General features: G+C 40.5%; 2 protein-coding genes across 3 annotated transcripts in view; one reads left to right on the top strand and one right to left on the bottom strand.

Moving 5' to 3' along the window:
- Nucleotides 1-8,989, bottom strand: part of ACOX1 (acyl-CoA oxidase 1) — an 832,154-nt gene extending 823,165 nt beyond the window's left edge. For both annotated transcript variants that reach the window (XM_044090502.1, XM_044090501.1), the window contains exon 1: nucleotides 8,747-8,989. In XM_044090502.1, the coding sequence (XP_043946437.1) occupies nucleotides 8,747-8,945 (199 nt within the window). In that variant the 5' untranslated portion in view covers nucleotides 8,946-8,989. The remainder of the gene's footprint in view (nucleotides 1-8,746) is intronic.
- The window catches only part of TEN1 (TEN1 subunit of CST complex), a gene marked incomplete at its 5' end in the record, with an annotated part of 968,820 nt that overhangs the window by 622,084 nt on the left and 322,699 nt on the right, over nucleotides 1-24,037 (top strand).

Genomic DNA, 24,037 nt, shown 5'->3' with positions numbered 1-24,037 from the left:
CAATTCATGTGAAACAGAGCACCTCTATGACACTGTTCAAGAGGAACCTGGACAAGTGGATGGAGAACCATAAATTCTTACCGGGGTACAGCCCACAACCCTCGTGGACATGGGCAGTCATCAATAAATGCAATCTTGGGTACTGACTAGCATTTCTATGGTACTACATTGGGATGAAATGGCTAGGCTTAAAATGACCTCTGGGTTGATAGCCTAATAATCCCTTATGATCCTATGTAAACACTTCCAAGCAACGATCCTAAATCTTCTAGACTTTGTTGCATATTTGGGAGCCTTGCATATACCCTCTCATTGATTCTTTGTGAATTGCTTATCCAGTCTCGCTTAACAATTCTTTCTAACCTTGCCTGGTTGATTCCTATAGTTACCATGCGATATTTTAGATTCATAGGTTCATACTAGGCTATCTGCCCTAGGGCATTTATAAGCCTAGCCAGAGTGTGTGTGGCTTTCACCACCCCTTAGGATGAGAATACTATACCCATTAGTTTGCTGTGCCTCTGTCCAGCAGTGACACAGAGATGATTCCCGGGGTAAACCTACGATCTCCCATCCACTCGTCAAGATTTCTCTTGAACAGAGTCAGTGAGGGGCTCTGCCTCACATGGACTGGGATTCTGTTCCATAGTGTAGGGAGTCTCTGGGTGATGAATCTGTCCCTCCAGCACGTCCTATTTATATCCGTGTTGAGGTTTAAGTCTCTTGCTCTCGTGGCTCTGGTGGATTTGGATTTTTTGAGGTGGAGCATGTCCATTAATTCGGGTTGGACATGGCCTTGTATGTCAGGCACAGATCACCTCTGAGCAGGCGGTATGCGACTGAATAGAGCTGGAGTTTCTTCAGTCGGGCAGCGTATGACATATGTTTGAGCCCCTTTATCCTTTTGGTGAGGAACTTTTGGGGTCTTTCCAACTGCTGCAGGTGTCGGGTAAGGTACATTCGAATGGGGCGTTGTACTCAATCATTGGCCTGATAAGTGAAGAGTACAGGGGTACAATGACCTCTCCTGATCTGGATGTGAATCCCTTCATGATCAGGTGGGCAATGTAGAAGGTCTTCCTAACCACTTTGGCAATGTGAGTGTCAAAGAGAGGTTACTGTCAACTTGGGTCCCCAGGTCCCTGATAACTTCTTCCGTGTTTAATGGATTACCACCTATGTGGTAATTAGGGGTTACCTTGTTTTTCCCAAAGGGTATGACTATACATTTTTGGCATTTAGCTTAAGGCCATGGCTCTGGCACCAGTTATCCATTTCTATGAGACCTCTCTGGAGGATGTCTGTGTCTGATGGAGTGTCAATTATGGTGCCCAGTTTGCAGTCATCTGCAAATTTTGTCAGCCACAATCCCCCTATGTTTGCCTGCACTTCAGAAAAATAAATGCCGAACAAGAGGGGGCCCAGGACTGAGCCCTGTGGGACACCGCTCGTGACCGGCTTAGAGTCTGACATGGCACCAGCAACTCTAACCCTGTGGGTTCTGTCTTTGAGCCAGTTTGCAACCCATCTTGTGACATACGGGTTTACATCTAAGCTGGTGAGCTTTTCTATGATGCCCGAGTGGGGTATTGTGTTGAACGCTTTTGCTAGGTCAAGGTAGGCTGTGTGAACTGCCTTACCCTCATCAATGGCCTTAGTGACTGTTTCGAAAAAGTCGACCAAGTTCAAGAGGCAGGATCTGCCCTTGACAAAGCCAAATTGGGTAGGATCCAGTGTTTGTAGGTCCCCAATGTCTTTATTTATGAGTTCCATTATGATCCTCTCCATAGCTTTGCAGACAAGGCTCGTCAAGCTTATGGGGTGGTAATTTCCAGGGTCCATAGAAGCACCGCCTTTGTGGAGTGGGACCACAGTTGCCGTATGCCATTCTTTGGGTACGTATCCTGTAGCAAGGCTAAGATTAAACAGCAGCCTTATGTGTGGGTTTAGTTCCTCATTGAGTTCGTGTAGCACACAGCCGGGGACACCGTCCGGTCCCATTGATGCTGTGTTTTTTGCTTTAGAGAGAGCAGCTCTCACCTGGGCATCTGAGATGTTTGGGAGGCTAGACTCTGGTGGGATAGATATTTCTCCTTTTGGGGAGGAGGGAGGGGAGAAATTTGCACTGAACCTGTCTGCCAGTATGTTGGCAATGTCTGTGAGTTCAGTGATTTTTGTATCATTTTGGACTAATTCTGAGCATATCTGGGAGTTTCCACCCAGGTTTCTAACATAGCTAAAGAAGGCCTTATGACTGTCTTTTGTGTCTTTAGCAATTTTTCAATCAAAGTTGGCCTTGGATGATTTTACGAGTGATCGTAGTTTTTTGCTAGTATTGATCAGAGATGCCTTCCCTTTTAGGGATTTTGCTCTGTCATGTAGTAGCTTTCTCCTCTTGTTGTAGAGTTTGTTTATGGCTGGGGTCCACCAAACTGGGCGCCTGCCTTTGGTGGAAAGGGTCTTGATTTTATTAGGGATTGCTTGATCCATACATTCCTGGAGGTGCTCGTAGAAGGCATTTGTAAGGGTTTCAGCAGCGTGGGTTGTGGTTTCCACTGGCTCGGGGGCCTTGAAGGATACCACTCCAGTCTTAAGAAGTGTGAAGTTTGCTTTTGAGAAGTTCTTCACTGTGGTCTTTTGCTGGGGTTGGGGCGGGATGTGGATCTCCAGTGAGATTAATTTATGGTCTGATCTCACCAATGAGGGATATACTTCGGTGTGGAGCATTTTGTCCCCATGTTTGTGATGATCAGGTCTAGTATATTTTCTCCTCTTGTGGGAATGGTGACTAGCTGTTCCATAGCATTTGAGTTTATGAACTCCAGGAACCTTTGGGCTAGGGTGTTGGGGCTTGAGTAATGTTCCCAGTCTATGTTTGGGTAGTTGAAGTCACCCAATATGATGGTGTTTGGAGAGACATTCATACTCTCCAGTGTCTTCAGGAAGGCTGTGTGGGTTTCCCGAGTTTGAGAGGGTGGTCTGTAGCATGCTACAAACTGTAGGGCAGTTTTACCTATGGTTAATTGCACCTGGATGGTCTCCGATGCTTCGTGCGTTGCCACTTACCTGGAGGTGTGGGTATCCTTTATGAATATGGATACTCCCCCTCCTTTTGTGGTTCGGTCCGGATTTTGGGGCCGGAACGCATGATATGAAGTATAACCTGATAGTGCTGGGGTGCTCTCAGGAGCCTTGAACCAGGTTTCAGTCACAGCACAGACATCGATGATCTCCATACTGAGGAGGGCTTCGAGGGTGTGCATCTTGAGGTTTAGACTTCTGGCATTGAGCAGTATTACCCTTATTTTTTTTTCCATTTTTGTTTTCTAGGGCGGTAGGTTTATCATTTGAGCCTTGCCTAAAAAAGGCACTATGGGGGTGGCAAGAGCCTTTGCCAATATCCGGAAGCCCAGGGGTGACAGGTGCAAGACGTCCCTTGCGAAGCAGCATGGCTCGTCAAGCATGTCATCCCAGGCAGACAGACATTGGATCCCCTTAGAATGACACCAGTAATTAAGCCAATTGTTAAAACTGATCATTTTGTCTTTGTACTGTGGCATCATTCTTGGTGAGGGTAGGATACTGCTCAGGGTCATACCAGCCTGGGCTACATAATCTGAGAGTTCCTCTATGTGTCTTTTCATGTAGTCCAGGGAGGTACGTCTCAGTTCGTTCACACCGGCATGGACAATGACTGAGTCATACTTGTACTTGCTGTGGAGTGACCGGAGTACTTGTGTTATGTGGCGGATTCTAGCGCCCGACAGGCAGCTTACTGTGATCTTTTCCTTGTTCAGTCTGGTGAGTGGGACGTCAGTGTGTCTGACTATGGAGTCACCTATAACAAGTGTGTCTGGCATTGTGTTTGGCCTTAAGGGCTGTGACTGTTTAGCACACTGACTTTGAGAACTATGTGTTGCATGTCTTATGTCTTGAGGTGGCAGTTGCTTGGGTGTCTGCTTTGGAGGCCTCTGTAGTTTTGGTAGATTTTTGATCAGTGCCTCCGAGTATGTCTTTGTGTGTTTATGTGTTTGTTTTGCAGTTGTGATAGTTCTATCTGAAACTGGGTTTGTGGTGTGCGTGGTTTCCTTCTCCTCCTGTCTGGTCTTGCCAGTCCTGAGTTGAGAGAGCTCAGCCTCCAGTTTGGCTATATAGTTGCATCTCTCACATGTAGATGCCAAACTAGTAATCTCTTTTTAATAGCACCTTTGTTCTAGATTCTACTAAAAACTCTACAGTGATAAGCTTTCACTTAGGAACCCCCTATTTCTTTCTCTTTGCCTACGCTATGATATCAATCCTTGAAAGGGAAGGCAAGTTCTAACCTGCAGTCAAAATGAATTATTGGCCTTTTCAAATTCTATTACCTTTCCCTCTCAAATTATTTGCTCCCAATACCTTTGTTCCTTTGCCGGTTTTCTCCAGTAAATTATAGCCCCGTCTTACCTATTCTCTGCACCCCGAAATGCAGTCATCCCTATCAGCAGAATCTCCTTTCTTCACTCCCATATTAGCTTAGTTCTTGGAATACACTTTCTGCTACTTTGAATATAATATTATGTGTGATTGTATTGTTATTCTACTTAAGGATATTCACACAAAATTCCAATTTGTCCTTGTTTCTTGAGCTTCCTCCTGTTTCATCATCATCATCTCTTTCCACTTTGAATTATAGCTTTCTGCTTGTGTTATGAATAGGAGCCTTAATTGTGTAGCTCTGAAACACCCCTTCAAATCAGCTAATCTCAACCCCCTTGTTCTAGAAAAGATCAACATATCCCACTTGACTCTTGCCCTCTTCCCCTCCCACATAAAATCCTTCAACCATTTATTAACTGCTATCCACTTCTCTTCTGGTTGATAAAAATAAATATAACCTGTGTTTAAAACTAAAGGGACCAAAAAATGTCACTGCTTGTATCTTGCTATCCATAAAACAGTGCTTCCAATTTCTCTGTTTTTGTATTATCTTTTGTTTAGTCTCTTCTGACAACCCCCTAGCTGCCATAACAGAATCATTTTTAATAATACTTCTAAGTAATTCACTCTGTCATGTATTGCTGAACTAATTCATGGTCACAAGAATCAATTCATGTGTGGATACACCATTTACAGCTATTGCCTTTGTTTTAACTTCATTAATTTTGTATCATGAAAAGACACGAAACTGTCTCATAGTTTCATAGTATAGTACTAGGCTATCTGCCCATGGGCATTTGTAAGCCTAGCCATAGTGATGTGGCTTTTGCCACCCCATGAAATGGTACAAAAATGTACAGAATAAAACTAGAATACTGTGCCTCTGTCTAGTAGTGACACAATGAAGGTCCCCTTATATAATAGAATTAGTTTACTGTTCCTCTGTCTAGCAGTGACACAGATGTGACCCCTGGGGTAAACTTACGATCTCCCATCCACTCATCAAGATTTCTCTTGAAGAGAGTCAGTGAGGGGCTCTGCCTATCTGAACTGGGATCCTGTTCCAAAGCATGGGAAGCCTCTGGGTTATGAATCTATCCCTCCAGCATGTCCTATTCATACTTGTGCCGAGGTTTAAGTCTTTAGCTCTCGCGGTCCTGATGGATTTGGATTTTTTGAGGTGGAGCATGTCCATCAGATCCTGATTGGACATGGCCTTGTACGTCAGGCAGAGATCACCTCTGAGCAGGCGGTATGCTACTGAATAGAGCTGAAGTTTCTTTAGTCTGGCAGAATAAGACATATGTTGGAGACCCTTGATCCTTTTGGTGAGGTACTTTTGTGGTCTCTCCAGCTGTTGCAAATGCCGGGTGAGGTACATACCAAATGGGGTATTGTACTCAATCATGGGTCTGATGAGGGAGGAATATAGGGGTACAATGACATCCTTGGATCTGGATGTGAATCCCTTCATGATGAGGTGTGCAAGGTAGAATGTTTTTCTAACCACTTTGGCAACGTGGGTGCCAAATGAGAGGTCGCTGTCTACTTGGGTCCCTAGGTCTCTGATTACATTTTCCATACTCAGTGGGTTGCTGTCTATGTGACAGTTTGTGGGTACTTTGTTTTTTCCAAAAGGGATGACTATACATTTTTTGGCATTTAGTTTAAGGCCGTAACTACGGCACCAGTTGTCCGTTTCAGTCAGGCCTTTTTGTAGGATGTGTGTGTCTGCTGGTGTATCGACTATGGTGCCTAGTTTGCAGTCATCTGCGAACTTTGTCAGCCACAGCCCTCCCATGTTTGCTTTAACATCTGAGAAATAAATGCCGAACAAGAGGGGTCCCAGGACAGATCCCTGTGGGACACCACTTGTGACTGGCTTTGAGTCTGACATTGCTCCAGCGATTTTAACTTTATGGGTTCTGTCCTTTAGCCAGTTTGCAACCCATCTAGTGACATAAGGGTTTACTAAGCTGTTTAGCTTATCTATGATGCCTGAGTGGGGTATTGTGTCGAAGGCCTTAGCCAAGTCCAGGTATGCTGTATGGACTGCTTTGCCCTCATCAATGGCTCTAGTGACTGTTTCGAAAAAGTCAACCAGGTTTAAAAGGCAGGATCTGCCCTTTACAAAGCCGAACTGGGTGGGGTCAAGTGTCTGTAGGTCCCCTATGTCTCTGTTTATGAGTTCCATAATGATTCTTTCCATAGCTTTGCAGACCAGGCTAGTTAAGCTTATGGGGCGGTAGTTTCCAGGGTCTGTAGAGACACCCCCCTTGTGGAGTGGGACCACTGTTGCTGTATGCCAGTGTTCAAGTACATATCCCGAAGTAAGGCTAAGGTTAAATAGCATTTTTATGTGTGGGTTTAGCTCCTCTTGGAGTTCACGTAACACGCACCCCGGGATACCGTCAGGTCCCATTGATGCTGTGTTTTTTGCTTTGTTTAGGGCGGTTCTCACTTGGACATCTGAGATGACAGGGAGATTACATTCAGAATGCTCCCCAACACTGAAAAGCCCTTTTCTGGTTTTATCAGGTACAAGATAATATCATCCGCTAATAAAGCCAACTTTTTGATTACCATACCAATTATATCCTTGAATATCTGAGTCCCTTAGTTTCTTTGCCAGTAGTTTTACGTATACCACAATAACAAAGGGGAAAGAAGACACTCCTGCCTGGTTCCTCTGCTCAAACAGAACTTATCAGAGAGGAACCCCCACTTTAACTTTCCCCTCTTACTCCTCATACATCCTCCTAATTCTCCAAATCAACCTTATTATTCATTTTGTATTAAAAAATAACATATAACCTTTTTTCTAGGGGACTCATTAAACAAAGGCTACAAAATAAACTACATGTTTTTTTACACTGAAAGTTGTTTTAGGCAGGGTTATAACTTCAACATTTGAAAAATTAATGTTTTGCTGAAGGTGTTGTGCGATTGCGATGTATTCTCATCTCCGCATTCGCTTCATATATATATAGTTCTTTGTTTGTGGTTTTCTTTACAGCTGCAAAATATAATAAGAAAGAAGAAGATAACAGGGGCAACTGAGAGACACAGACAGAACTTGCCATTTGTCTGCGTTACTTCGCCAGCCACGCCGCCAGATGGGAACATCACAGAGAGTATTTTAAAAGGGGGGGTATATCATCCTTTGAGGATGAGCTTGTTTACCTTCGAAATGTAGGACCAAGGACATAACATAAAGAGCTTACTAACTTCCACCCTCCTAGCCGTGATTCCCAACTGTGTACCAAATAAACTACATGTTCCACAAACAATAGGTCCTGGCAAAACCTATAGGATACCTACTATCAGGACTGCTATAGTGGAGATCAACACTTAAATGACCATCACTTTGAATTTGTTAACTGGGTAGATTGATTGGCCAGCTTCTTAGAACAATAGAGCATCAGTTTATCAATTCAACAAGGAGTACAGAAACATCAGCATTACAGAAGTTAAAGCCTAATGACAGTTGTACTGAACATAGAGGTTTCAACACCTTGTACAGGATCATTATGAAAACATTCAGCAAGGCGTCCGCTAAAGTAGTTGCTCCTGGAAGTGAACAGAGGAAAACACACAACAAACATTGGACTGTCATTATAAAAACATACAACGAAGCTTATAATAATAATAATTCACCAAGTTGTTTGCAATGCAACCTGAAACATAGACAGCAATAATAAAACTGCCTTTATAAAATGCAACAGTTAATGGAATCCAGTTACACTTTGAAATATCCTCCATAAAAGCTTGGTAATTACGGTTGCAAATTGCCGCAAATCTAAAATCTGAAAGAACCGGCATCTAACATGCCCACTGACTCTGAAGTAAGGGTGTAAGCAGATATACGCTATACTCATCTAACACTTCATTGAAACATCAGAATTTTCAAATAAAAAGTCTACAGTCTAAAGTCTGTAACAGAACTCCGTGCTCAACTTGCTCAAAGCTAGAGTAACTCATTGGAAAACATATTTTTATGGAAGTAGACGGCAGAAAGAGGTAGCTGGTGATAAAGTATGCTGCATAGGTAATACATGGAAATATAGTCTACTCTGTACAGAAATGGCAGTCGTGAAAGCAATAACATGATATGAGGTGATATGCAGAACTGAAATTTCTGGATATCTGCTTGGAAGGATCGGGGTCTACTACACAGTGCTTACTCTGTGCCATCATAAAGTTATCTACAACCTGACACAGTCAAGCTATTCTTGATGGAGTAACTACAGTCTTTTAGTACAGCCCTCCCTACTCCGTATATGGAATCCATTTACATTCCCCCGTTAAGTCACGTAAGAATTCGTACCGACTTCACGGCGACGGCGAGTTCTCTCCGTAGATCCATCCAGTAGGTTAGTGATTAACTCTGGATTAAAACAGGCTGTCTCACGCTCCCTTTGCAGATCGGGATTCATTGTGTTTCTAATGTAAAAGCAGGTGCTAGGACAACAATAAGAACCAACCAAAGCAACAAACGAGATGACAAGGTTTACTTCGCTTAACATTCAACAGACAAGTTATTCGGACAGCCCCTAATCCGCCCCCTGTCAGGAAGTGTTGCATAGCTGACCTTGTCACGTGGCATGTAACTGGGTCATGTGGCAAGACCGCATCCTAAAGTTTATTAGGCTTGTATGATTATTAAACTGGTTAGTTGAAGATTGTTCACCTTTGATGCTAAGGGTAGGTGAATTAGTAAGGCTATTTATTGTTTGTGTGTTTTCTTAAGCTTCAGACCGAAAATGTTTCGAAATCAGAAACGTATTTCGTGCAGTTGTGTAGTATAGAATATGATTTACTTTTTTCCAACTTGCTTACTATATTTACTTAAAATAAGTTTTCATTTGTAGCAGAGTAATCAAGCTGAGGTGTTTTGCTGATGCTTGTGATTTCTCGTTACGTAATGTAACAATCGACCAATGACCACGCAGCTGTCCTGCCGTGGGAAGCCGTTCCATTAAATTCAGGGGCGCATTCTGGTCTGGTAGTGTAGTTCGCTCTCTCTCTGCGTTTCTCTCATATTTTTGCTTTGTCTCTCTCTTAATGCCTGCTGAAGCTGGTAATTTACGGGGAAAAGCTTGTGAATTGCGCTTAAGTAATGACAGTAATTGGTTATGAACGTGTCTTACTTCATAAAATGTGATAATTTATATCGTTTTATTCTGTCAACGTCTAAACTTAATAGTACTAAAGTGCTCCTGATTCAGTTTAGCTTTGAGAGGTGTGATTGGTAGTGACACCAGCATGATATGAAGGCGTGCTTAGTCTAAGACTCTTAGATTCCAAATAGTTTACAATCCTCCATTTCCAGAATGTAGTGCATTGCTTTTCATAATCTGGAGCACTTAATAGCGTACTAATAACTTCAGCTCGGAAACTCACGATGTTTAACGTGTTGCTTTATACTCACAGAAAGTTCTTTTGATGAATTAATATGATTCAGTATTACACACCTGTATTGAATTATTACTTGTGACTAGGCAAACATCCATTTATATAAAAGTAATCAAACTATATCAACAAACTGACGTTTACAAATATTATGCATATTGTTATATATCATATTGGCGGCTGGTGACTTCAAATCACAGGGGGGCTGCAGGAGACAGCTGAATGGGTGGGGTCAATGGGGAAGGGGTGTGGTCAACCAGAAAGGGGAGGAGCTATGCACAAAAAACTAACTTTAATTAAATACGCTGCCCTGGGTGGCAAACCATCATTATGAAAGTCCAATCAAGACAAAAATAAGTGTAGAAGAATAAAAATATTTCAATGCATTGGCTGCATGATAGTTTACTTAATATCTAGATGGAAACAAAAGGTTGTGAGGCATGAAAAAATAAATTACTTTTTAAATACATTACTGGAATGCCAGTCAAAATCAAGTATAAGAAAAACCAGAAGCACTCAACTCAAACCACTTCTCCTTGCACTGCAGTTCAAATATATAATATATTCAGCTTTATTAAAGTACCAAGTAACATGCTGAAAGTATAAATCTACGTGATGCCCCCACTTGTAAAAATGTTTCTTATCCAAAAAAGACCTGCTGCCTGACAACTTGTTTCATGGGGAAAACATGATAAAAGTAAAAAATGAAAAGCAAACAAGAAACAAGGTCAAGATATATCGCTTAAAGGATTACTGTACAGGTTATGGACCACACATGATTGGCATTCTGTTTAGTTTACGGGTAAAGTCTGTAGAGATGACTGGAAGTCTCCAACAAGTGTAATGAGCTTTTTAAAATAATGGAATCCTGTCCTTTAATACCCAAGGCTTATACATTATCTAGTCAAGTATTCTCTGCATGGCAACAACAGAAAGGCTTTCAATGTTGGCAATTCTTTAACAGTATGCTTATTAAAGCTTACTTGCATCTTACGATCTCAGACAAGCTTACCTTATGGTCATTAAAGCATTGCTACTTAAACACAGAGCAACAGGCACTTTGAGTAATAAGCATAAATCAACAGTACAAAAATATGACAGAAACCAGACCATTCTGCAAAATCAAGGACAGATGAAAAGCCACTGTAGTACTTATGCAGTGTGTCCTCCCCATCCAAGGTAGATACAACTACTCCTTGCCTTGCTTGGACACATCCAGAGTCACTACATGGGGGAGTGGGGTGCAACAAGCATGTCACAATTTGAAATCTCTCTGGCTGACTGTGATGGCCCTAACACATTTGTCATACCTCTCAACCTCAAGAGCAAGAAATCTGGACAAAGCCATACACAGAAGTGGGACAAAGGCCCAAAAATAAGGACAATTTTTAAATATTGCTCTAATAAACTTAGAAAGATAATAGAATAGGTCTTGCATTAGTATGAAATTTCTGAAGGGTATAAAATCTGAAACTCAAATGTCTGTCATTTTCTAACTTCAGTCTTTAGTGATTTGTCACTAATTTGCCAAAAAACACAATTTTGTGGAAAATGGACCAACAATGTGATGCAAAAATATAAAATAGACACAATACAACTGCTACCTGTCAAAGAAGGGACACTTTAATATTAGTACTGCTACCTTGACAGCTGACAAAATAAAAGAATCTACATGCATTTCAAGTAATCTATAACTTTGATTATTACAGTTATTTCTTAATTGTAAACCCTCCATGTTTTCTTCCAAAATTGCTATTTTGCGGAGGGATTATTAGGGGGAAGAGCAACATTTTGAGCCAAAAATTGGGGACAGTTGAGAGGTTGGCTATGCCTAATTCTATAAAGCAATTTATTTGCATGTACCTCTCAACCTGTTAATGCAGTAAATCTGAACAAGGCCAAATATATTAGGGGCACATATAAACAGTACTAAAAATTGCTCTTGTATAAATTGAGACAGTTGATAGAACAGCTGTTACTTTAACATGCATTTTTCTGAAGGTTATGAAGTCTGAAACTTATTATTTAGTGACTTAATTCCTAAATGATTTGCCAGAAAACTACAAATTTTATGAAGAACAAACCAAAAATAAGAAGCAAAAATCTATTCATTCTTTGAAAATTTGGACAGTTGGGAGGTATAGTTCAGCTGGGCCTGTCTGAGTTTGCTGCCCTCCCCCCCCCCCGACAAAATAATGGTTGAATGGAGCTTCTGCAGCCATTCCAATGAACCATTACTTGGCTATTTCACTCCATTTACCATAAACACTAATGTGCATACTGCTTTACTTCTATGATGAGTTGGACTTCATTTGAAAGTTTTATTTTGTATTTTACAACACAAACACTAAGTCATCTGTTAAACAAAGCAATGCAGTCTCACAATGAAAACTTAGCATTAAAACTTCTCTGCCCTTGAAACTCACATTCATTGAAACAGCATTGAAACCCACATTCAAAGAAAATACATTTTGCCAGTGGCAGATAGATTAATTTTGGGCTGTTTTCAAATCATAGGCCCCTTGCATATGAAACATACATGTGCTCTTTGATACACCTTCTTCATTGTACTAAAATTATATTCCTTGTACAATACAGTACACTTGTTAGAGGGTGTTTTAAATTTGTTTTGAACATTTTTCCAGTAAGCAATGAAACAAACCATATGCACCCATAATGGCAAAACTGCCCAGTTGAGAACATGTATCATAAAAAAGTCTACTCAGACTTCCACAGTCCACCATTATTAGTAAATATACACAATTCTACAGTCCACCATTATTAGTAAATATGCACAATTCCACAGTCCACATTTATTAGTAAATATGCACAATTCTACAGTCCACCATTATCAGTAAATATGCACAATTCTACAGTCCATTATCAGTAAATATGCACAATCTCTGAAGTAAGTCATCTAAATAATTCCACATTAAAGAAATATGTAACTAATGAAGCGGTTGCTGCTAGCAATCACCTTTATATTTCATGGTTTCATCGAAAAATAAAGTGTTTGTTGCCCCTCAGGAATAAATTGCCTATATTACATTAAAAAATGATAAGTTAGTAATAATATTGCAAGAGGAAATGGATGGCAAACTGATAACAGACTCATAGTTAGTATCTTCACCAAGGAGAGCATTCTCAGTACGGCAGCATCCACCCCTTGTGGGAGTAGAACCCACAGCCTTCTGCATCAAAAGCAAGTACACAACCTGTTGTGCTATAGTATTAACTAGGCAAAGCACTAAACTTCTATTCCCCTGCAGCTCTCAGCTCCTTGTAAAATCTACTCAATACTCAACTGCATCTCAACTTCGCAGCTCAAGAAAACTGGAAAAAGCCAAAATGTATTGGGGGGGTCAAAAGCCCAAAAACCAGGGACACATTAAACCTTGCTTGTATAATCTTGGAAAGTTGCTAGAATAAAATGTTGTGTTGCCACCATACATTTTACTGCCAAGGTCCCTGAGCAAAAAACAGTCAGAGTAACATACCACTACGCCACATCAGCTGCTTTGTAAAAGAGAGGAAGACTGAAACTTAAATGGCTATCATTTAGTGAATTCAGTTCTCACCATAGCTGTCAACCTCTTAGTACAAAACACCTGGACAAACCCAGTAATGTGGGAATACAGCCCTCAAACATATTCAGTGAATTCAGTTCTTGCCATAGCTGTCAACCTTAGCACAAAAACCTGGACAAAGCCAATAATGGGGGAATACAGTCCCAAAAATAGGGACAAATTTAAAATATTCATCTTATAAACTTAGAAAATTGCTAGAAAAAAAGGTTGTGCTACTATGTATTCTAAAGAACATGAAGTTTGAAATTCAAATGCCGGTCAATTTTACTGCTGACAGAACAAAAACAATTTTCAGCAGAGACCCAGGGATTAATACTGCAGACACATCTTTGTAAAATGACAAGGCACCAGAGCAAATCCACACAAACACAGGGAGGAGATGCAGACTCCACACAGAAGGCACCCCAACCAAGAATCAAACCAGAAAACCTATAGCTGTGAGGCAACAATACTACCACTGCACCATCAAATATGCAAGAAATTAAACATTCAGAAACCTGAAGTCTGAAATTCAAATGCCTGTCAATTTTACTGCTGACAGAACAAAAACAATTTTCAGCAGAGACGCAGGGATTAATACTGCAGACACGTCTTTGTAAAATGGCAGGGCACCAGAGCAAATCCACACAAACACTGGGAGGAGATGCAGACTCCACACAGAAGCCACCGCAACCAAGAATCAAACCAGAAAACCTATAGCTGTGAGGCAACAATACTACCACTGCACCATCAAATATGCAAGGAATTAAACATTCAGAAACCTGAAGTCTGAAATTCAAATGCCTGTCAATTTTACTGCTGACAGAACAAAAACAATTTTCAGCAGAGACGCAGGGATTAATACTGCAGACATGTCTTTGTAAAATGGCAGGGCACCAGAGCAAATCCACACAAACACTGGGAGGAGATGCAGACTCCACACAGAAGCCACCCCAACCAAGAATCAAACCAGAAAACCTATAGCTGTGAGGCAACAATACTACCACTGCACCATCAAATATGCAAGGAATTAAACATTCAGAAACCCTTAAGTCTGAAATTCAAATGCCTGTCAATTTTATTTAACATTTTTTAATCAGGACAGTCTGACTTGGAACAAAAAAACAATTTTCAGCAGAGGCCCAGGAAGAAATAATGCAGACATGTCTTTGTAACATGGGAGGACACAAAAGCAAACCCACACAAACACAGGGAGAAGATACAGACCCCACAAAGAAGGAACCCCAGCCAAGAATCAAACCCGAGAACCTGCAGCTGTGAGGTAACAATGCTACCAGTGCACCATCAAATAAAAACAAGCCCATACAAACACAGGGAGAATATAACAGACCCCACAAAGAAGGAACCCCAGCCAAGAATCAAACCTGAGAACCTGCAGCTGTGAGGCAACAGTGCTACTACTACACCATCAAATATCAAGCATTGCAACATTTACAAACCACAGATATTATGAGGAACAGATCAGATCGAATATGAGGCAAAAATCTGCAATTTTTTTACAAATGGTGGTGGGTAGGGAACTCATGTCTTTAACACCTGCATACAGGGTACAGGGTTCAAGCCTGAGGTATTCCCTACCACACCACCATGAGCACCTGGGGCATTTTCACACACACACACACACACTACTACTACTACTACTACTCCAAAGACCCGCGAGATCCCAAGCAAAGCTCCTTCCCGACGAGATCCCAAGCAAAGCCGATGACGAGACTGTCCTGACTGCTGCTGTTGCAGTCCGGACCCGACACATAATCCCAATGAGTCTGTGCACTTGCATAGACTGACAGTAGTCTGGACTACTGCGCATGTGCGAAGTCAAACATTTTTTTTCTATTTTTTATTTTGAGGGGGCTGCAGTCCGGCAGCCCAATGTCACGAGCCGCCCATATGATTTAAGAAACATTACATCAATTATTTAATTCCTGCCTTCTCTTATACAACCTTGAAAACATTTTTTGCATGGATTGTTTCGATAGATTCCTTTTTTTCTGTCCAGTTTTACTCTCTTTTTCTAAAGATCCCACTTCCAGTTCTTTTATCTCTGCTACAATATTCACTACTCAGGTGTAGTTGGTTTAGTTTTTGATTTTTATTTTCTGTGAATTGCTTTTTTGGCATCCACCAGAATTAAACTTAACAAGCCCTTACCATGTCTAGGCGGATCAGATCCTGTATCCCAGCTCAAAAAATAATTTTCTTAGTTACACCCATTTGCTTTCCCAGTATTCCTGACAGGTTAACAATTCCCTACATAGTAAAGTATGCCAGCTCATTACACTCCCAAAACATATGTTCCCAGTTACCTCTTTCTTCCCCATCACACCTCCAGCATTTGCCATCTACCCGAGGAAAAAATATTCGGAGACTGCTTCAGGTATAAAAGCACCTATGCAAACACTTCTAGACAAAAATCCCAAATATTCCAGATTTTGTTGCATATTTGGGAGCCATACATAAGTCCTCCCATTGTTTCTTTGTGAATTGCATATCTATTCTCATTGTTCAATCTTTTCTGACCTCCTCTGATTGATTCTTATTATCCCTTTTTTAACAGCAGCTTCTGTTTTAGATTCATTTAAAAACCCAACCAGTGCAGGTCTTTCATTTAGGATTCCTCATCCCTTTCTCTCTGTCTATACGCTATCTTGATAATCACTAGCCTGCAGTCCAAGTGTTTTCTTGGCCTTTTTCCATTCTATTACCTTTTCTTCTCTTAATTATTTCTCCTTTGCCAGCTTTCTCCAGTAAATTCCAGCCCCCTCTTGTCTATTTTCTAAACCCCTAATTGTAGTCATCGCTCTTGGCAGAATCTCCTTTCTCCATTCCTGTGTAGGCTTAGTTCTTGGTATACCTTCTGCTACTTTATGTGTATAATATTCTGTATGACTTTCGTCTTTCTCCTTAAGGATCTGTGCCCAAAATCCCATTTGTTCCCTATTTCTTGATTTAGCCCCCCCCTGCTTCATCATCTTGGTTAAACAGTTCTTAACACTGAATGTGGGACAGAACCTTTCAGTGTGGAACAGTGAGGAAGATGGACTCGAGACTCAAAATGATGAATGTGCTTGTTAATGAGGTACTCTTTGAGAGGTATGGGTTTGAGTCTAAAATCATCATCCTCTTTCGGCTTTTCCCGTTAGGGGTCACCACAGCAGATCATCTCTTTCCATTTCTTCCTATCCTCTGCATCTTGCTCTGTCACACCAACCGCTTGCATGTCCTCTCTCACCATGTCCATAAACCTTATCTTAGGCCTTCCTCTTTTCCTCTTACCTGGCAGCTTCATCCTTAGCATCTTTTTCCCAATATACCCATCATTCCTCCTCAGCACATGTCCAAACCAACGCAATCTCGTCTCTCTCTTGCTTTGTCTCCAAACTGTCCAACATGAGCTGACCCTCTAATATACTGATTCCTAATCCTATCCATCCTAGTCACACCGAGTGCAAATCTTAACATCTTTAACTCTGCCACATCCAACTCTGACTCCTGCCTTTTTGTCAATGCCACTGTCTCCAACCCATATAACATAGCTGGTCTCACTACTGTCTTGTAGACCTTCCCTTTCACTCTTACTGGTACCCGTCTGTCACAAATCACTCCTGACACTCTTCTCCACCCTGCCTGTACTCTCTTCTTCACCTCTCTTCCATGTTCACCATTACTCTGAACTGTTGATCCCAAGTACTTAAACTCGTCCACCTTTACCAACTCTACTCCCTGCATCCTCACCATTCATCTACTGTCCCTCTCATTTACACACATATATTCTGTCTTAGCCCTGCTGACCTTCATTCCTCTGCTCTCTAGAGCATATCTCCAGCTCTCCAGAGTCTCCTTAACCTGATTCCTACTCTCACTACAGATCACAATGTCATCTGCAAACATCATAGTCCACGGGGCCTCCTGTCTGATCTCATCTGTCAACCTGTCCATCACCACTGCAAATAAGAAAGGACTCAGAGCTGATCCTTGATGTAATCCCACCTCCACCTTAAACGGATCTGTCACTCCCACTGCAGTCATCAACACTGTCACACTATCCTCGTACATATCCTGTACCACTCTTACATACTTCTCTGCCACTCCCGACTTCCTCATACAACAATACCACAACTCTTCTCTAGGCACCCTATCATATGCTTTCTCAAAGTCTACAAAGACGCAATGCAACTCCTTCTGACCGTCTCTGTATTTCTCCAATAACACTCTCAGAGCAAACATCGCATCTGTAGTGCTCTTTCCTGGCATGAAACCATACTGCTGATCACTAATCATCACCTCCCTTCTTAACCTAGCTTCTACTACTCTCTCCCATAACTTCAAGCTGTGACTGATCAATTTTATCCCTGTGTAGTTACTGCAGCTCTGCACATCACCCTTATTCTTAAAGATAGGTACCAAAACACTTTTTCTCCACTCCTCAGGCATCCTCTGACTTTCCAAAATTTTATTAAACAATCTAGTTAAAAATTCCACTGCCATTTCTCCTAAGCACCTACATTCTTTCATTGGGATGTCATCTGGGCCAACAGCCTTTCCATTCTTCATCCTCTTCATAGCTGTCCTTACTTCCTCCTTGCTAATCTGTTTCACTATCCCCACATCATCCAACCTTCTCTCTCTCTCATATTCTTCATTCATCAGCCTCTCAAAATACTCTTTCCATCTACTCAACACACTCTCCTCTCTTGTGAGTACCTTTCCCTCACTATCCTTTATCACCCTTACTTGCTGTACATCTTTCCCAGCTCTCTCCCTCTGTCTAGCCAATCGGTATAGGTCCTTGTCTCCCTCTTTAGTGTCCAATCTCTCGTACAACTCTCCATATGCCTTATCCTTGGCTTTCGCCACCTCTCTCTTTGCCATGCGCCTCATCTCCTTATACTCATGTCTACTTTCTTCATCTGTTTGACAATCCCACTTCTTCTTTGCCAGCCTCTTCCTCTGTAGACTCTCCTGTACTTCCTAATTCCACCACCAGGTCTCCTTGTCCTCCTTCCTCTGTCCAGATGTCACACCAAGCACCTTTCTAGCAGTCTCCCTTACTAGTTCTGCTGTAGTTGTGCAGCTATTCGGTAACTCTCCACTGCCTCCCAGTGCCTGCCTTAACTCTTCCCTAAACTCCACTTCACAATCGCCCTTTTTTAACTTCCACCATTTAATCCTTGGCACTGCTTTCACACTCCTCCTCCTCTTCTTTATTACCAGCATCATCCTACAGACCACCATTCTATGCTGCTTAACTACACTTTCCCCTGCCACCACTTTACAGTCTCCAATCTCCTTCAGACTGGCCCTCCTACATAGGATATAATCCACCTGTGTGCATCTTCCTCCACTCTTGTACGTCACCCTATGCTCCTCCCTCTTCTTAAAATACGTATTCACCCCAGCCATGTTTGAGTCTAAAATGAGAGCTAATGTTATCCTTTCATTTCTAAGATTTGAAAAAACACCTGCGCATAGGGCTGTCTCTGTATTTGTCATTTGACATTAATCATGATGCTGGGGAGTTTCTAACTGCTGGTGTTGGTCCAGTGGCAGTGGTAGCGGTAGCATGGTATGTTAGAGGTCTTGGGCTCAGTTCCCAAATGAAAGCGAACAGTTCTTTAAATTCTCCTATTTATTTTAAAAAATGACTGTTATTTAACTGATAATCTGCTGTACACCAACAAGAACAACATTTAGTTTCTGTATAAAAAAATACCAATTACACATAGCCAAATTACGACATCCTCACTGGTGTTAAGACCCATAGCAGACCAGCATTTCAGTTATTCATCCAATCAGACTTGACTTCCTGATTTCCCGCATACATTTTCTCTATCCAATCGCACAGACAATGGATAGTGCAGGATGTGTTTCAGACAAGTCAGCCTACATGGTTGATTAGATGGTTAACACCTAATGGTGTACATTTATATGTCTATGAAAACCACCAAACACACGGACCCCAATAACTATATTCTCATATATTCATTTTACTACTGAATTTCCTGGCTGCAAATGCTCCATTCGATCACACAGAAGCTGGAAGCAAGGTAACCTTTGGAACATCAAATCCACCTATTTTCTAATATCTATTTCTAAGAGATTTATCACAATTATAGGTCTGTATTTGTGTAGAATTAACTAGAATGTTGATTTTTTTTCTTTGTTTTTGAAATATGTGCAAACACTAGATATATTTCTAGTTTCTTTACATAAGCACAGTGCTTATTTATCTGCTGATTTTATATAAGTTTCACCCAATAAAGATTTATTGTTTTGCTACTAAGAAGTGGAGCTGTTTTTAATCGCAACAAGATTTGTTTTGGTACGAAGAACGTGAAGCTGTCTTTATTCGCAAAAGTGAAGAAATTTTGATCGGAACAAGAAATTTTTTTTACTACTGCTTGGCATTTAATTTACAAATATTTCTTACTACTGGTGCTTGGTGTTTTAGCTTAGCTCGAATAGCTCAAAAGGCTATTCTTTCATATTTTTTTCTAGTTGTTGTACCGGTGGAAGTCTAGACTAATGTTCACAATTTATGCTGCAGACAAGTAATTTTTTTCTTTGTAAGCAAACAGACTAAAAAATAGAAGGCATGAATAATTTTAGATCTCTGGTAGTTGGAAAAAATATATTCCTTACATTAGTAAATCTATTAGCTGTTTTTCTCTCTTCTCAACAATGCCGGTATTTGCAGACAGTATGTCCAGAGGTGCAGGCAAGTTTATTAGAAATTACTGAAGAATGTTCTTTAAGGCATTTGTGTTTGAAACATATTATTTAGTATTTAAAGGGGAACTGACAAGCAGTTCTTGGAAAAAAAAAGTAAATTTGACATTGGGAGAATACCTTTGCAAGTGGATGTTTTAAATTTAACAGTACGCAATTTAGTTTATTCATTTAAAGGTAGCCAGTGCACTGCTAAACATAAACTAACTGAGAGTATTCAAGCTGTTTTTCATGACTGGGAGGGCATAGAGATAGGAAAACAGTAGATGCTATCTATGCAAGAGAAGAGAACACAGGCTTTAGTATTTATGGTATCTGTACAAGAGAGAGAACACAGGCTTTAGTATTCACTTTCAGCATGACTAATCCTAACATTGGAATAGGAAAAGCCTATGGGTGTAGCTATATGTTTGGGGCAAACATCGGTCTATGGAGGGGTAACAACTTACAGTTTTAGAAGGTATATATAGTTCTGTATATTTGTTGTAATTTAAAGGGGGGGCTTTAAGTGTATTTAGTCTCTCAAGTGTTTTTATTAAAACTGAGTCATAGAAAACAGATTAAAAACTAGCAACTGCATATCATATCGGGCTGCTAAGCATTAATGTGTGCATGTGATTTGTAAGCATCAGTGTCAATGAAGCAAAAGGTAGCATCCTCGCCTTTGGTGCTGGAAGACCAGAAGGTTGTGGGTTCTGTTCCCACTCCGGATTATTTGATTGCTGACACTGCATTGCAGGATTAGGGGGTGCTGCATTCCTGTGTCATCCTTTGGGTGCGACATTAAAATGAGGTCCCATCCGTTTGAATTGGTGGTAACTCAAGTAGATGTAAAAGTTTCCATAGCACCTGTCAAAAAGAATACGTGAAGTTCTCTGATGCCCTGGCCAAATATCCTCTTCCTACCACAGGTCTCTCCTGAAAATAGGCCACTAGCCTAGTGTGACTAAACTGGTCAGCAAAAAATGAATGAAGTTGGAAGCATATATCCAAAAGAACTATCATGTAGACTATGTTAAAGTCATAACATAACTTATCAGAATGACTACGTTATCAAATGTCAGTGGCATTGTATGTGTCGACAAAAAGCAAAACCTACTATGTTAAGAAGTGTAGGGTACACACATTTTTTTTTTAAAACAAACAAATTGATTCATTCGACCAACATAAAATTCAGTTTGGAAATACAGTTAAAAGGGAATAAGAGAGAGTTTGTTAGTATTTAGCCTAAACATAAGCAGTTAAATCAAACATTACTTTGTTCAGCAGTTAGTCCACAAGGATATTTGCAATGATAGCCTTCTGTCTGTTTATGCATGTGCAGTATAACAATTCCCAGCAGCTTTACAGTGTGTTTGCAGTACTTGCTTATGTTGGGTACACTCTACTTCAGAACTCTAACACACAGTGAGGACTGACTTGATTTTCATTTCAGAACTTTCAGCCTTAGACAATTTAATGGGCATTGTTCCTGCTGTACTTTTCAGGGGTATCTGGTGCTTTCTAATTGCTGTGGAGACGGTTTTCCTGACTGTTTCAGATTCTCACACACACCATCTTCTGCAGTCAATAGAATGCTTCCCTGGTTCATTTATTGTGTCACAACATACAGTCATGCTGTAAAATATTAACATTCTTTTCATTGACATTGGACTTTTTCCTCCTTAAGGAGTAGAAAGAAAATTAATATCTTCATCCATAAAAAGGCAGAAGTGTATGCAGTAATGGGAGAAAGTTGAGAGAAATCTTTCACAGACTGGGAAAAGAATCAGCTTTGTACACTAGGTCCAAAACAACAAGCAGTGCCTCTTTATTTGTCTTGAGAAGAAAAAAAAACAAGGAGCCAGGCAGAACCCAAATGTAACAGACAGTCGGTGAATCTTGCTGTGTTTAATAAGATCTGGAAGCCTTTCAGAGCACTTTACTCAGTCAGATGGTATAAGCATTATGTGTGTGTTTGGTGTTGTACTGTGTATGCTAATTATTGAGGAAAGTATAGAAAGGAAACTGATGCTCCTAAAGACATCCAAGGCCCCTGGGAGAGAATTAATATAATATACAGAACCAAAAGCTAAAATGCAAGTTTAGCTATATTGTGACATAAACAATTTTAATCTTAAGTCTGTTGAAAGTAAGGGTTTCAGCTTAGTGGAAAGGCACTGATGACCCCATTTTACAGAGGAAATACCAAACCAAACATAGTTCTTGTAAGCCTATAAGACTCTGAGTCTCGTGTTGAAATTATGGAAAAGAGAGGTACTTCCTTATTATAGAAGCCCCAGCAATAGCAGCATGATAGCTCGGCCATGCAAGATAGCAAAGGTGCTGCTCCGTAAATATTCATAACATTCATTGTTTCCAGTTATGATTTGGGGACCTTGGCTTTATGTTGCATGTTTATTCATGTTATATGCAAGTAGTGATTATGTAATATGTACTGGTTCATAGGTTGTGACTGCTAGACAAATTAATATATGCAAGGCAGCTTGTAAGATATCTGAGTCCGTAGTCATTGTTTTCTAACAAGACTTGTCATTGGTGAGAGTGAGTAGGGTCTAGTATTTGTTTTTTAGTGACTGTGAACCTAGTGTTCAGTATGTCCATTACTACAGACTACTGTAATTACTAAGTATTCCTTGAATAAGGGACTGATTATGGCTCTGTTAACGAACGTGTTTATTTATTATTCCATCACTAATGAGCAAGGTCTGTAGACTTTTCAAATGTACTGCCTTTCGGATTAAATTAACTGAAACTTGTTTCATCATAGTATGGCATTTGAAAACTTGCAAGTACAAGTGCAAGCCCCTAAGACTTGGAAGAAATACCAGACAACTGTCATCATACAACTACAAACTGCATTGCCCAAGGCTGCTGTCGCTGGGGCCGCTATAATAGGAAGTACCAAAAGAGATAGTGGCTTCCTTGCTGATGGATAATCCTAGAGCTATGGTCTATGCATGCTATTCACCTTTTTCAAATGATATTCAGCTGTAGCCAAACTGCTGTTCTTCTAGGACTGTTTACAGAGCCACTGATGTAGGCCTGCAGGTGTATGTTGTTTTTGTAGATCATGGTTAAGCCTTTGATTTGGCCACTCATCTTTCATTACTAAACAACAGATCTCAAATATTTAGTGGCTTAGAGTATGTAATAGCTCACTAATAGAATAAGAAGTTAAATTTAGCAACAAAATTGGCAGGTGGTCCCCATTGTTTTTGGTATACCACAGGGCCCTGCTTTAGCCCACACACATCTACAGTTGACATCAAGTGAAGATAAGAATGAAACTTGTAATAACCCTAAAGCTGCCCAGAAATAATGGAATCATTTCATTCCTTACTTCTAATGTTGACATTTTGGTATGTTAGTGATTTCTTTGCCCTAGTTCTGTAGTATAACATCTAAAGTTGGGAACTCTGAGGTTCCATGATTTAGAGAAGAAAGGAAAGTGTTTCTTTCCCTATATGTTTCCCTTTTCCCTGACTTTGTGCAGTCTTGGAGGCAGTGTATATATAGAGAGTGGAGGTAAAAAGGGCAGAGTCCCGTCATTGAGGGATGCAGGAGCATAACCTCCTTTCAAAAATATTAATCTGATGTGTGTTGTAATGTATAATTTTGTGTGTGCACTTGCGGGTACATGCATGTGACTGATATAAACTTGGCTTTTTGTGATGTAGTTGTTTAAGATGTTTTAATATCTTCAGTAAAAGAGATATGATATTTCCCTAAAATTACATGTAGTCATGATAAGTGCTAGTGAAACATTACAACATGTAGTTATGATAAGTGCTAGTGAAGTAAGACCTAGATCCTTTCATTCAGTGCAATAGCCAAAAGAGAATGAGCTTGCTATAAACTTTGAAACATTAGCCCACAACAATTTGTAA

The sequence above is a fragment of the Protopterus annectens genome, chromosome 12.part0, assembly GCF_019279795.1.
Source record: "Protopterus annectens isolate FY-2018-M chromosome 12.part0, PAN1.0, whole genome shotgun sequence".
Classification (NCBI taxonomy): Eukaryota; Metazoa; Chordata; order Ceratodontiformes; family Protopteridae; genus Protopterus; species Protopterus annectens.
This window is presented reverse-complemented; position numbering and strand designations above follow the sequence as displayed.